The sequence below is a fragment of the Phocoena phocoena genome, chromosome 15, assembly GCF_963924675.1.
Source record: "Phocoena phocoena chromosome 15, mPhoPho1.1, whole genome shotgun sequence".
NCBI lineage: Eukaryota > Metazoa > Chordata > Mammalia > Artiodactyla > Phocoenidae > Phocoena > Phocoena phocoena.
Window position 1 is genome coordinate 87,485,603 of NC_089233.1, and position 13,085 is coordinate 87,498,687.

Here is a 13,085-nt window from a genome sequence, read left to right on the forward strand (position 1 = left end):
AACCGGGGAGACCAGGAGGGCAGGAAAGGGCAAGAGCCAGGCCAGGAGGCGGAGGACGGGTGGGGGATGCTTCTGAGAGCTCACGCGCAGCAGCCGCGAATCAATCGGCATCAGGCTGTGGGACCAGGCAGGCAGCACCCTCGCCGGTGCCCTTGCCCGGGAGCGGCGAAGGCAGGGCGGGATGTGGTTTCTGACCCTGAGCGGTGTGGCCGGCTCAGTGAGGCGCCGGCCACATCCCCTGCAAGCGGGGTTCCTGCGAGGCCAGGGCCGGTTCCTCACTCCCTCCTCCAGCCCCGCCCACACCCGTTTCCGCCCCGCCCCCGCCGCGGACAAACACGTGCTGCGGGAGGGAAGTGGCTGTGGAGGCTGTTGACATCTTGTAAGACCCAGAGCCCCAGGCCCAGGCCAGGTGGCCACCAAGGGGCCAGTCTAGCAGGGCCAGGAGCTGCAGGCCCAGCTCTGTCCTCTCCTAAACCTGCACTGACCCTGGACGGTGAGAAAAGCCAAGTGCAAGACCAGAAGCCCCTGTCCTGCTGCGGGGAAGGCGGGGGCCCAACCAGGACCCAGCGGAGGCCAGGCTCCTCAGTCCCTCTCTCTCCACGGTGGCCTCGCCGCTTGGGGGCTGGGGCAGCCCTGGGGGCCACTCCCCAAGCCCAGGGCCCAGGCAGGACACCACTCCCGCACCCCAGCTAACCAGTCACAGCTTAATTTTCAAGTTTTATTTTACAAAATGTTTAGACAAGGTACACCGGTAACACGTTTTTTAATTAAAATAAGTTAACATCTCTACCCTGTAAGCCCCCGGGGAAGCAGGAGGGGTTGGGGGTGGGGAGGGCGGCTACCCCGCGGAGCCCCCTTCCTCCTCATCGCTGCCATCGGGGACGGCGTCCGTCCCGAAGTAGCGGTCGCCGAAGTTCCCTGGGGGAAGAAGCAGGTCCTTGTGGTGGGGGCTCAGGCCCACCTGCCCCCCCAGCTGTCACTGACAGGGCCGGACAGCCTCACCTATGCCGGGGATGATGCGGAAGAGATCGTTGACGCGCTTGTCCACCGCCGTGGTGATGATTCTCACGCGCGGGAAGGCATAGGCCACCGAGTGGACGCCCATCTCCGCCATGAGCAGCGACAGCAGGAAGATCTTGTCCTCGGGCACGTCGTGGTCCTGCGCGGCGAGGGCGTGAGCTGGGCCCAGCGCCCGCCCCCGCCCACCGCCCCCCTCCCGCCCACTCACCAGCAGCACCCGCACCGCCATCATGGCCGCCGCGCCAGTGGACACGGTGCAGTCCATCAGGATCACGTGGTCGTCACTGATGTCCTTGGGGAGCCGCAGGTAGTGGAGCTGCAGGCAGCCACAGGGTCAGGGCGGCCCAAACCGAAGGCTGCACCTGGGCTCCCTGTGCCCCGCCCTCCCCCCACCGGACCCCCCGGCCCCCCACCTCGGGCTCCCCGGTGAGCTGGTTGGTCTGGATGAGGATCGTGCCGATGCGCACGTCCTTGCACACGGCCCGCAGCGCAGGCTCCATGGTCTCACCGGCCCGCAGGATGGACACGCCTGTGATCTGGGGGGACGAGGGAGGCTGAGCTAGCCAGAACCCCGCCTTCCGGCCGCCCCAGTCCCTTGACGCCCAGGTCGGGCCCCTGGTACCTGCTTCCCCGCGTAGCACTTGCCCGAGTAGTCCTGGCCCTGCGGGGTCTGCACGACGCAGTCCTGCGCGAGGCGGGGGCGGGGCGTGAGCGCGAGGCGCCTCCCCTCCCCCCTACTCCCCCGGCCCCCTCCCTCCCCCCGCCCCGCACCTGGAAGGGCAGGAAGGAGAGCGCGTGCTCGATGAGCAGCCGCATCAGCCTCTTAGAGTAGAAGATGAACTCGTCGCGGCTGGTCTCCCGGTCCCTGCCAACGGCGGGCCCGGCTGGGTTAGCGAAGGTCGGCCCCGCCCGCCCGCCCGCCCGCCCGCCAGGCCGGGGGAGTGGGACGGGCCTCACCTGATGATGGTGTGCATGCCCCGCACCTGCGGCGTGCTCTTGAGGACGCTCAGCGTCCGGGGCAGGGGGTGGCACTGGTGCGCTGAGGCCAGCGCGGCCCTGGGGACACAAAGCGACTGGGGACTCAAGAAGGGGCATCTTCCCGCAGAGCCCCATCCTCCCGCCGCAGACTATAGGGGGCAGTCGTGGTGGGCACGGTGGGTGTGCAGGGTGGAGGCCACCCTCCCAGTGGCTGATCTGGAGGGAGGGCCCCATCCCGAGATGCCCTCCGCCGTAACAGCCAGGCAGTGGTTAAGAGACACGGTGGAAGGCAGAGCAGCTGACCGTTAGGCAGGAAGCAGGGGCTGCGGTGCGAGCCTCCCTTCCCGCTCCAGGTCCCCTCCCCGTTCAGGACCTGGCAGTGGGAGGGCGAGGCCTCACACGTGCAGATGAATCTTAGCCCCCAAGCCGGGCATCTGGACCCCAACCTCAGGACACCTCTCCCTGGGTAAACAGCTGAGCTTTGGGGCCAAGCCCCGCCTAAGGCTTCCCCCCAGGTGATGTGCGGCCCCCTCAGGAGAGGCGGGCAGAGCTGGCTTCGCACAGCCCCTGCTGCCCCAGCCTGGAGCGGGGTGGGGGGGCGGGGAGGAGGAGGCGGAGTGGGGGGGCGGGGAGGAGAGGGGCGGGAGGAGAGGGAGAGGAGGGCGGGGCGGGGCGGGAGGGGAGGGGCGGAGCCTGCAGAGCGCCGGGCACACCGCGCGCAGGCAGCACCACGGCCAGAGCACTCTGTCCTCACAGATCCCAGCGCAGCTTCCTCTGCCCACCACGTGAAGAGGCGAAGAGTAGGTCAGGGAGGGAACAGGGCAGGAGACCCCAGGGTTTACAAAGAAGAGGAAAAGAAGAGAGAGAAAAGACCACTTAGCGGGGAGCACGGTGGTCTCCGTGGCCACCGGCTGGCCTGGGGAAGGGAAGAGCAGGAGGCGGGGTTGGCGGCAGGGAGACCCTGCAGCCCGCGCCCCCGGGCCCGCGAGCACCCGAGAGTCCACTGCATTCGGCCCTGCGGGCCCCTCCCTCCCACCCACCACAGCCACGCTTCCTGGAAACTTTTATTTCTCGGAAACAAGGCTTCCAGAGGACATGACGTGGCCAGACCCGCAGGTGCCCCGGGCCGGGTGAGAGGCAAGCGGAGACTCATGCGCGGGCAGGAAGCTGGAGGCCGGCGCCCGGGCCTGGAGGCATTTCCAATGCAGCTCGAGCTGGAGGCTCGGTCTGGTGCTTCCCAGCTCCGCCGACCACTGCGTGGGGACAGGTGCCCCATCCCTCTCGTGGGCAGGAAGGACACACGGCCCAGGACTCCTGGGGGCTCCTCCTGGCTCTCTGTGCCTCGGCTCCAGGGCCAGGGTGGGCCGGGGTGCCGGGATGCGGGGGGTGGGGTGCCTCAGCACCGCTTGGGGGAGTAAAGACCCGCCCCTCAGCTCAAGCAGAGAAGCTGCAGACCCAGGCTCTCTGGCTGCTGAAGGACAGGCCTGTGGCCACTGCCCTGGGGCACAGCGGTGCTGGCTCAGGACAGCTGTGCCCTCGGGTCCAACCCCACACAACCAGCCCCAAGTCGGGCAAGAGCCTCCAGAGAGGTGTGGCCAGCCTAGAGTCAGGGTGCTACGTGAACTTGGGCAAACACCTTAACCTCTCTGGGCCTTAACTCCCTTGACTACTGGCAAGGGCAGGTAGAAGCGGTGTGGCGGCCACCACACCACTCCTTCTGTGCCGGGGGTGGGTCCACCGCAGGGGGTGGGCATGGTGGGAGGGGACCTCGCGGCCTGCCTGGGTGACAGCCCAGACTCCGAGCTCCCCGTGGATGTTGGAAATGCCTCCGTCTGTGCAGACGCGTGTGGGAAGTCTTACCTGACACTGAGCTCACGCTGCGGCAGCGACACAGGGAGACACAAGGGAAGGGGGTGGGGCATCAGTGACAGCAGCACTGCTCACCTCAAAGTCACCGGACGGCACGGCCTGTCGCCACCGTGTGCCTCAGCCAGCCAGGCCACCCCCACCCGGGAACGGACACACCGCAGCCCCGTAGCGGGAGGGTCCCGGGGGGCTGCCTGCCATGGGAGGGGGCCAGCTCCCTGTGGCCTCTGGCGTGGGCACCTCTGGGCTGGGCTGTCAGAGCCAGGACCCTTGGGGCTCTGTTCCGCAGGCCCCGAGCACCCCATCGTGAAGCCTGACCGAGGGGTGGGCGGTGCCCTCGGCCGGCCCGGGGTGTGTGACCTCCTAGGATGCTCAGGACGTGGGACTCAGCACCAGAACCCAACGGTGGCCCAAAAGGGTTTGGAGGGACAGGAGCGCACCCTTCCGTGCGAGGCCCAGCTCAGGCTGGGGGCGCTGGAGATACTCCGTGGAGCCCAGGGGTATCTCAGGGAGCCCAGCTGCCTCTGGCCGGCACACGACGGGGCGGTAAACGTGGGCGCCGCCCAGGCAGGTGGCCGTGGGCGGTGGCAGTGGGGAGCGGGGCTGGCGGGGCCGCGGGAGCCTGGGCGCCGGCTCACCTCTTCTAGCTGGCTGTGCACGTGCTGCACTATCAGATCGATGGCCACCGTGTTCCCACTCCCTGGGTCGGGACAGGAGGCAGGGTGAGGTCCGGCCTCGCCCGCGCCCGCCCTCCCCCCCCGAGGTGGGCCGCAGGCTCACCCCGGGGCACCACGATGTCCGCCACGCGCATGGTGGGCTGGATGTACTGATCGAAGGCGGGCTTCACAAACTTGTTGTACTGCTTGATGACGCCCTCGATGTCCCGGCCCCGCTCGCTAATGTCACGGCGTAGCCGCCGCACGAGGCGGATGTCAGAGTCCGTGTCCACAAAGATTTTCATGTCCAGGAGCTGGGCGGGGAGAGTGAGTTGCTGAAGAGGGCCTGACGCAAGAGGCTCCAAGGCCCTGTCACCAGCAGGACCAGAGTGAGCACCAGGGGACGGCCTCTGGCAGACACGTCTGGTCCGCGTGTGGGCCCAGGCGCAGACCAGGCCTGCGCGGCACCGTTCGGGTCTGGATGGGGCGGGGGCGGGGGGAGCGTGTGGTGTGGCTGCGTGGGGGGGTGGGTGTGCATTGCACGTGGAGTGTTGAGCGTGTGCGTGCGTGGTGAGCAGTGGGGTTCCTGGGGCCTGAGCACACTCACACTCGGGACCAGCGAAGGAGCAAGGACAAGGGCGTAGCCGGCTCTGCCCCCTCGGGCCCCAGCAGGGCGGGGAAGGTGGCTCCCAAGGCCTGGCCCGGAGTGGGTCACACCGGGGGCAGCTGCCCAGAGCCTCCCAGGGGAGAGGATGTCCTCACAAGCAGTGCAGATGCAGGAGGCTGGCTCCCTCCCAGGCAAGAATACACACGTGCACACCCACAGGTGAACCCACACCCACCAACATCGCTCTGACCCCGGCAGCCACGTGGACCCCAGAGAAGAGCAGCCGAAGCCCTGACTCGGGGGGTGAGATTCAGGAGCCAAGGCCACTCCTCACCCAACTCTGGGGCTACGGCACGGGACAGAGATGCAGGCAAGTGTAAGGGGAGTCCCACGGGAGGATCAGGGAGCCAGGCCATCCGTCCTGGAACCCGTCCTCACCTCCAGCAGTGTCTTGTCAGCAAAGGCCATGATGCCCTCGAAAATGATGACGTTTGCACCGTAGAGCGTCTTCTGCAAAGGAACCGTGTGTGTTGAGGCGGCCCCCAGGCCCCTGCGCCAGCCCCGTGCAGCTGGGCCCAAGGGCATATATACCCAGTCCTCCTTCCGGCTGTGGGTGGTGGCTGAGCCCAAAGGCCTTACCCAGTCCTTCTTCCGGCTGTGGGTGGTGAAGTCGTAGATGGGCACCTTGACACTCTTGCCTTGCTTCAGCTTCTTGAGGGTGGAGATGATGAGGTCGAAATCAAAGGCATCTGGGTGGTCGAAGTTGAAGTTGTTGTGGGCGGCCTGTTCCTGCTGCTGCCTGGTGAGCACCTGCGGGGGGAGGAGCATCTGCGGGGGGGGGAGGAGCACCTGCGGGGGGGGAGGGGGGAGGAGCACCTGCGGGGGGGAGGAGCATCTGCGGGGGGAGGAGCACCTGCGGGGGGAGGAGCACCTGCGGGGGGAGGAGCATCTGCGGGGGGGGGAGCACCTGCGCGGGGAGGTGCATCTGCGGGGGGAGGAGCACCTGCGGGGGGAGGAGCACCTGCGGGGGGAGGAGCACCTGCGGGGGGAGGTGCACCTGCGGGGGGAGGAGCATCTGCGGGGGGAGGAGCACCTGCGGGGGGGAGGAGCACCTGCGGGGGGAGGTGCACCTGCGGGGGGAGGAGCACCTGCGGGGGGAGGAGCACCTGCGGGGGGAGGAGCATCTGCGGGGGGGGGAGGAGCACCTGCGGGGGGAGGTGCATCTGCGGGGGGAGGAGCACCTGCGGGGTGAGGAGCACCTGCGGGGGGAGGTGCACCTGCGGGGGGAGGAGCACCTGCGGGGGGAGGTGCATCTGCGGGGGGAGGTGCATCTGCGGGGGGAGGAGCACCTGCGGGGGGAGGAGCACCTGCGGGGGGAGGTGCACCTGCGGGGGGAGGAGCATCTGCGGGGGGAGGAGCACCTGCGGGGGGGAGGAGCATCTGCGGGGGGAGGTGCATCTGCGGGGGGAGGAGCACCTGCGGGGGGAGGAGCACCTGCGGGGGGAGGTGCACCTGCGGGGGAAGGAGCATCTGCGGGGGGAGGAGCACCTGCGGGGGGAGGAGCATCTGCAGGGGGAGGAGCACCTACGGGGGGAGGAGCAGCAACGGAAGGAGAAGCAGCCACGGGCTCAGGCCCCAGGCCAGGGCAGGAGCCATGGACCTCGTGGAGGCAGCTGCTCATGCAGGACTCCCTTACCTTGTAGAAGGAATCCATGGACAGCAAGACCACCCAGGGCACGTCCAGGGCCTCGATGATCATTCTGGCCACAGTGGTCTTCCCAGAAGCACTGCCTCCCCCCAGGCCTGTGCGGAGGGTCAGAGAGACCCTGAGCGGAGCGGCCCAGGTCAGCCTCACAGATGGGTCCCAGTGGTGCCCGCCACCCAACGCTGCCTCCACCCCGGGCTGACCTGGACCGAGGGGCCCGCGCAGCGCGGATCACGGAAACACCGGCTGGGGCGTGGCGGTGGGTTCTGCCCGACCCGCCCACTCGGGGGTCTGGGTGGGCGGCGGCCTCGGCCCAGCCACGCACCACAGCCACGCTCACCGATGGCGAAGGCCTCCTTGGACTGGGTGCCGTGCTCGTTGTACCAGGGCGGCCGCCCTGCCGTGTAGATGGTGCGCTTGCTGGTGCGCAGCAGGGGCGGCTCGGACTTGCACTGGCTGGTGGTGCGCTTCCGGGGCGAGCGCCCGGCGCCCACAGGCGGGAGAAGCCTGTCCAAGGACTCCGCGTTGCTGCTGCCGCTGCTGCTGTGGGGGGCGGGGGCACGCTTGCCTTGGCCCAGGGCCACCACCCCCCCTGCCACCCCACGCTGGGCCTGGCGTGACTGGTCCACACGGTGCCTTCACGCAGGCACGTGGGCATGGCCAAGGTGAGCGGGCTCGTGGCAGGACACAGCACACCTGGCTGCAGCCCGTCCGCTGGGCCCGGGGCCTCAGACTGCCACCGTCCACAAATCCAGAGGGACGGCAGGTGGCAAAGGAGGACACAAGGGGAGTGCTGACCGGGCCCAGCTCTTCCTCCCACACGGACCGGGCCTCAGCAGGGCCACGAGGGCCCCCTTTCCCCCAGGAGATGAGAGGTGGGCACGCCAAGGCCAGTCAAGACCCTGTCGAGGACTGTGTCCTCTCCCCAGACACACTCTGGGCGGCCCTCTAGTTTTGTGCCACCCTGCAGGACACGCAGGGAGAGGGGCTCCAGAGACAGAGGCCGCTGACAAAAGGGATGGGCCGGCAGTGGTGTGGACGGACGGGGAGGGAGACCCGGGGCGCCCTGCTGAAGGGCGGAGGCCCCCAGAGGCTGTGCACAAGGCGGGAACCCGCCTGGGAGACGCAGACGCCATCTGTGCCTGCTCTCGCCGTGCCACGCCACTCGAGCGGGGCTGTGCTGACTTCTCTGTAGGTTTATACCCCTAAAAGGCATGGAAGTGATGACTGGCCCAAGGCCTCAAGGCCTCAAAGCCTTCAGGGACAGCTGGGGAAGCTCGGCTGAGGGCCCTATGAGAGGCAGCGTCTGCCCGATGCCGGCTCAGTCTATGCTGAGAGGCTGGGACGCAGACTCAGTGTGAAGGTGGCCCCGGGGGCAGGACCAGCTTAGGAAGAAGGCACTTCCACCACCGCCTGAGAGAGAGACTGCCCACAGCGTCAGCTGGCAGACCCGCCCCAGAGACTCCAAAGGCAAGCCGATCGTCTAGGCAGGAAGAAAGTACCGGGAACCTGGGGGTGCACCGGACAACCCCGGCAGGATGTGTGTCCACCCGCGGCTGGAGCCCCAGGGATGGATGCTGCCCGGGACGCGGGCGGGAACCTGAGGAGGAGCCACACACGGAAGGCATCCTCGAGGCAGAGCTCCCCGAGCCGTAAAAGCTAGCGTGAGCCTGTGAGACTCGAGCACAGAGACGGCCACCTGTCCTTGAAGCTCGCTGTCACCGTTACAGCCTCTGCTGTCATGGCCAGGGCACAGGGTGCTGTGAAACTGGCCTGCTCAGGGTGGCCCGAGCATCCCCCGCCAGGAACACTGGCGTCTCCAGCTGTGCGGTGCTCCCAGACCACCCAGCGTTGCCAAGAGCCAGGAGGACGGCGCCTGGGTGCACACATGTGTGGGGCGGGGGGGGCGGGGGGGAGCGGTGGAAGGAATTAGCTCAGGCCTAACACGTGACGAGCCACACCAGCAGCTCTCGAGGGCACAGAGGGCCGTGTCAGCACAAGTTACGCAGCAGGAAAGCCGGCCATCGGATGTGACAGGAGGCGTGCAGCACCGTCCGGGGGACAGACAGCACCGGGCCGCCTCGGTCCTCCGTCACTGGGACGGCGTGGCGAGCAAGCCCCGGGAATCACTGGCTGCCTGTGTTGCCTCTGGAAGTAGCAGTTACTCGTCCGTGGAGCCAACAGCACAGTGGGACACCCAGATGACGGGCAGTGACAGCTCGATGCCTCGCGCAGCCAAGCAGGAAACGGACGGAGCACAAGCAGCGGTGTCTTCAAGCCCCAGCCGGAGGGCAGCGCTGGCCGTTCCCCTGGACGCACTCATCCCCCAACAGCGGGCACGGGGCCCCCAGGGCTCACACACAGCCGCCCTCCCCGCGAGCGACCCACAGACCCTGGAGATGACCGACAGCATATAGCCGGGGAGGGCAGCTTCGCACAGCCCCAGAGGAAAATGTCCAGTCTGTGCCTCCTACCCGGGGAGGAAAAGCCAACACAGAAAACCTGGTGTGCAAAGGAGCGGGCCCTCAGTGCCCCAGCAAACCCGCCCTTGCGCCCAGCACGCTCACGGACAGCCAGACGGCCTCGCGGGGCTGATGTGGGATGGGAGGCCTGGGCTGGCGCTGCTGCCGTCCCCCTGCTTTTCACCCCAGGCTGGTGCCCTGGCCTCTCCAGCAGAAGCCCTCACCCCTCTCTGTGACTGACCCTTGTCCTACTGAGGTGACGACGGCCACTACCACGGACGACTTCCAAGGCCTGTGGCGCGGACAGCCCGGGACAGACACCTCCTCAGGGAAGATCCCAAGGTTAGCCAGGGATGACCTTGCCAGAAATCCACCCGGCCGAGGGCTTGCAATAGGCCTGATGGCATCAGGCCAGTTCTGCAACCAAGTCCAGCTCCACTGCCTCCTCCAGAAGCCCGGCTCTCTCTCAAAGCCGGGGACAAACTCACTGTGCCCTCGGAGCAAGCCTCACCCCGTTTTCACAATAGGACAAACCGTGACATGGGAGAGCCTTCACCTCCTTGCTCACGGACGGACAGGGTGCTGCCAACCACAAGGACAAAAGGCAGTCCACCAAAGGGTTATGAGCCCCATGGACACGCGTCGGCTGGTAACTGAGAGCCCCAGGCAAAGCCGGCAGCCGGTCCCAAGAGCACCTGGCCCGTCTCCGCCCTGATGTGCACTAGACATGGCACCCGGGGCTGGGGGTGGCCGAGACGCAGCGAAGATGGGCAGCCTCACCGGAAGACAGCAGGCCAGCCACTCACCTGCCTTCTGCTCCAAGGGCCCAGCACCCCGAGACCCTGATGCCAGGGTAAGCCTGGGGGCTGCTCATGGCCAGGACACAGGGGAAACCGGGCCACCAGGGTGATCCCAAGTGCGTGCAGGGCACCGCCGCACTGCCTCTTAGAGCCCTGGCAGCCCCCTGAGCTGCTCCTCCATGGGTGAACAGCACAGCAGGAGAGAGGCTGAAGTGGGGTCCAGGCCCTGGCGGGCAGAGGCTGTCCCCTGGGAGGCGGGGGGCCAACAGGTGAGAGGCCCCAGGAGCCCGTGCACTCAGCGCCGGCCGCCTAAGAGGATCACCCGGCTGGGCTTGTGTGCTGGCCTGATATTAATAGCACTGAGCTGCCGAGAACAGCCAGGCGGGCCTCAGGCCAGCGTCGGGTGTGAACCGCCCCTCCTGTGCTCAGGCTGGCACACTGCCCACCCAGGGCTGGCTGAGGACCACCGTGCCCCCCTCGTCCAGAACGGCCTGGAGAAAGCTCCAGACCTCCGGGCTGCCGGGGACGGCAGAGCCCACCCCCGCACCCCACCAGCGGGACAGGGAAATCGGAGGTGTCTCTCAGCCGCCAAGCTGTCAGCGAGCAGCGGAGCGGAGCTGAGCACCCCTGCCCCCAGGTGCCTCCGAGAGGCATTAACAACCTGAAACTCTACCCCGCTGAGGCCTCCTCCGAGAATAACTGCCCGCCCCCCCACCCTCCACGAAGGCTCCAGAACGTCCCCCAAGGCCACCCGTGCTCAGCGCTCAGCTGGGGACACAGCCACGCCCCAGTCCGGCAGCAGGAGGCAGAGCAGGCCCTCAGGTGGGCGGCTGCAGTATTCACTGCCGTCCCAGGTCCCTGGCCCCCTCCCTGTGATTAATCCAGCCCACACACCAGCTTTTCTAGTCGGCTTGACAGCATCAAAGTGGAGACGGCTGGCGGGGGCTCAGGGGAGAAAGAGTTTCACTTGGGGTCCACACACTGAAGGGGGCCCCTCCGGGGCGCTGCCTCAGGGTAACAGGCCTGCCCCGCGGTAGCTGCTCCCTCCTGCTGCGGCCCTGCCCGGCGCACTCAGGCGCACTCAGGCTCGGGGCTGAGGAGCCCTGATGCCCTGTCCTGCTTTAGGAAAGTTTCCCGGGGGAGTGAGTCAAATGAAGCCAGAAGCAGGAGGGAGGAGCTGGCCCGCTGGGGCCTGGCCTGGGTGGGCGGGGCCGCCCCAGACTGGCTCAGGGACAGGGAAATCAGGGCAGCTTTCTCAGAGCAGGGAGAGAACTGGGGGACTGGGGGGGCTGCAGCCCTAAAGGGGTGCAACAGGCTCCAGAAACTTGTACTGTCCCCACCCCACCCATTGGAAATCCCCCTGTGGGACCCCCCTCCTTCCCCGCTGCTCTAGGCGAGTCCAGCAGGCTTCCTTCCAGTCGCCCAGCGGCAGCCCCCAGACCCGTGCCCACCCGGACCTCACCAAGGGACAGCCCGAGGGGGGTACCCTGTCACCGCTGCGAGGTGCTCACTTGTCCACCGGCATGTCCAGTGCAAAGGTAGGCCGAGGTCCCCGTCCTCACCGGACTGACCTTCCGGAGGGACAGACACACAAGAAGCCAACGGCAAGGTAGACGAACCAGACCACATCGTGCAGCCACGGTGATGCGGAAGGCGAAGCCAGAGCCGTGGTCGGGCGGGGAGAGCCTCGGTTTGGAGGCATCTGCACAGACACCCGGACACTGACCAGAGCCAGCTCTGGCCCCCTCGGGCCGCGCAGGGACTGCTGGGGAGGCGGGAAGGGGGAGGGCACATGCTTGAGGAACATCGCAGAGAAGGCAAGGTGTAACGGGAGCGATTCCCCCGTGACGTCCAGAGGCAGCTCCAGGGCCACCCCATGGGCCCTGGCTCCCCTCCTGTCCCCTGAGGACCACGCTCCGAAGAGAGGAAGACCACTGCCGCCCCAGCCCCGTGAAGGGCACCCATGCCCACTTCCTTGGTCTGTGCACGGGGCAGAGCCAGACGGCTGCTGCCACCGTTCTGTGTCTGCAGGGAGTGTTCTTCTCAAGAGCTTATCTGGTCTCAGGCTACATCAGATTCTCTGGAACTAACAAGTGTCACAGACTCAGGTCCTCCCTCTTCCCCCCTATCACCCTGAGCCAGGCTCGGAGTCACTGCTCCCCAGGAGGGGGTGAGCCTAGAGGAACACAAGATGCTCCTCCAGGCCCAGGGAGCCTCTTCCTGCCGGCATCTCGCCCCTGCGACCCCTCTCCCCGCCCGCCCAGCGGCTCTGCTGGCAGCACCCAGACAGTCCCAAGCAGTCCAGGCCGCGGCACTTCCCAGGAACAGGCACCTGGCTGGAAAAGTTTCCTTTGGCCGCTGGCCCTGGCCCAGGGACGGTTCAGATCCAGAAGTGAGGAGCCAGCCCTCGCCCGAGGGCCGCTTGGCCGTCACCCCCTGGGGCCTAGCCCGATGCTGACAGCGGAAGCCGCCCCCCCCCCCAACCAGGTGACAGCGGCTCCCACCACTTCCCCGCCTGCAAAGCCCCCAGAGCCCCCAGGGTCCCCTCCCCCGGCGTCTGGCCGGCAGTCGGAAGGCACTGAGCACCGCGCCGCCCAGCATCACGACCTCTGGCCCTCGAGTGGGGCAGGCCGAGTCCGTGCGGCTCCCGGAACGCACTGACCACCTGGGAGCATCCGGCGGGCGCACAGTCCAGCCCGGGTGCTCGCTGGCCCGGCACCCCGTCTGCTCGAGACAGACCGAGGCCCCACGCGGTCCCTGCCCACGGGCCCCTTCCCGCGGCCGTCCGCGAGGGCCCGCCACCGCCAGGCCCCGGGGACCCTCCGCTGGTCCAGGCTCGGCACCCGGAGCCGCCCCCACCACGAGACGCGAGGGGCGCGCCGCGCCTACCGGTCCTCGCTCTTCCCCTCCAGCCGGTCTGGCTCGTCTCCAGCCGCTGGGGGCGGCGGCAGCGGGCGGGGGGCTTCAGCTGGGGCCGGGAGCGCAGCCATG

At 67.9% G+C, this 13,085-nt stretch overlaps 1 protein-coding gene across 2 annotated transcripts; it reads right to left on the reverse strand.

Moving 5' to 3' along the window:
• Nucleotides 1-838: 838 nt before the first annotated feature.
• Nucleotides 839-10,168, reverse strand: UCKL1 (uridine-cytidine kinase 1 like 1). Of its 2 annotated transcripts, none has more exons than XM_065892195.1 (15): nt 10,101-10,168; nt 7,173-7,360; nt 6,824-6,930; nt 5,767-5,937; nt 5,566-5,637; nt 4,645-4,834; nt 4,503-4,564; nt 3,859-3,875; nt 1,978-2,076; nt 1,792-1,885; nt 1,643-1,705; nt 1,434-1,556; nt 1,229-1,336; nt 1,003-1,159; nt 839-918 (listed from the first exon to the last, which is right to left on the reverse strand). In XM_065892195.1, exons 1-15 carry the CDS (start codon nt 10,166-10,168, stop codon nt 839-841), a joined length of 1,599 nt encoding a protein of 532 aa, XP_065748267.1. The 2 variants fall into 2 exon arrangements, with proteins under 2 accessions (XP_065748267.1, XP_065748266.1); XM_065892194.1 differs by having other exon boundaries at nt 7,173-7,363.
• Between the last annotated feature and the right edge of the window lie 2,917 nt (nt 10,169-13,085).

Excerpts from the sequence above, each read along its gene's own strand:
- UCKL1 (XM_065892194.1), bottom strand. The coding sequence starts at position 10,168 with ATGAGCAGCCCCCAGGCTTACCCTGGCATCAGGGTCTCGGGGTGCTGG. Across the intron at positions 1,557-1,642 it reads AGTGCTACGCGGGGAAGCAG|ATCACAGGCGTGTCCATCCT; the intron begins GTACCAGGGGCC and ends TCGTCCCCCCAG. Across the intron at positions 1,337-1,433 it reads AGCTCACCGGGGAGCCCGAG|CTCCACTACCTGCGGCTCCC; the intron begins GTGGGGGGCCGG and ends GGCTGCCTGCAG.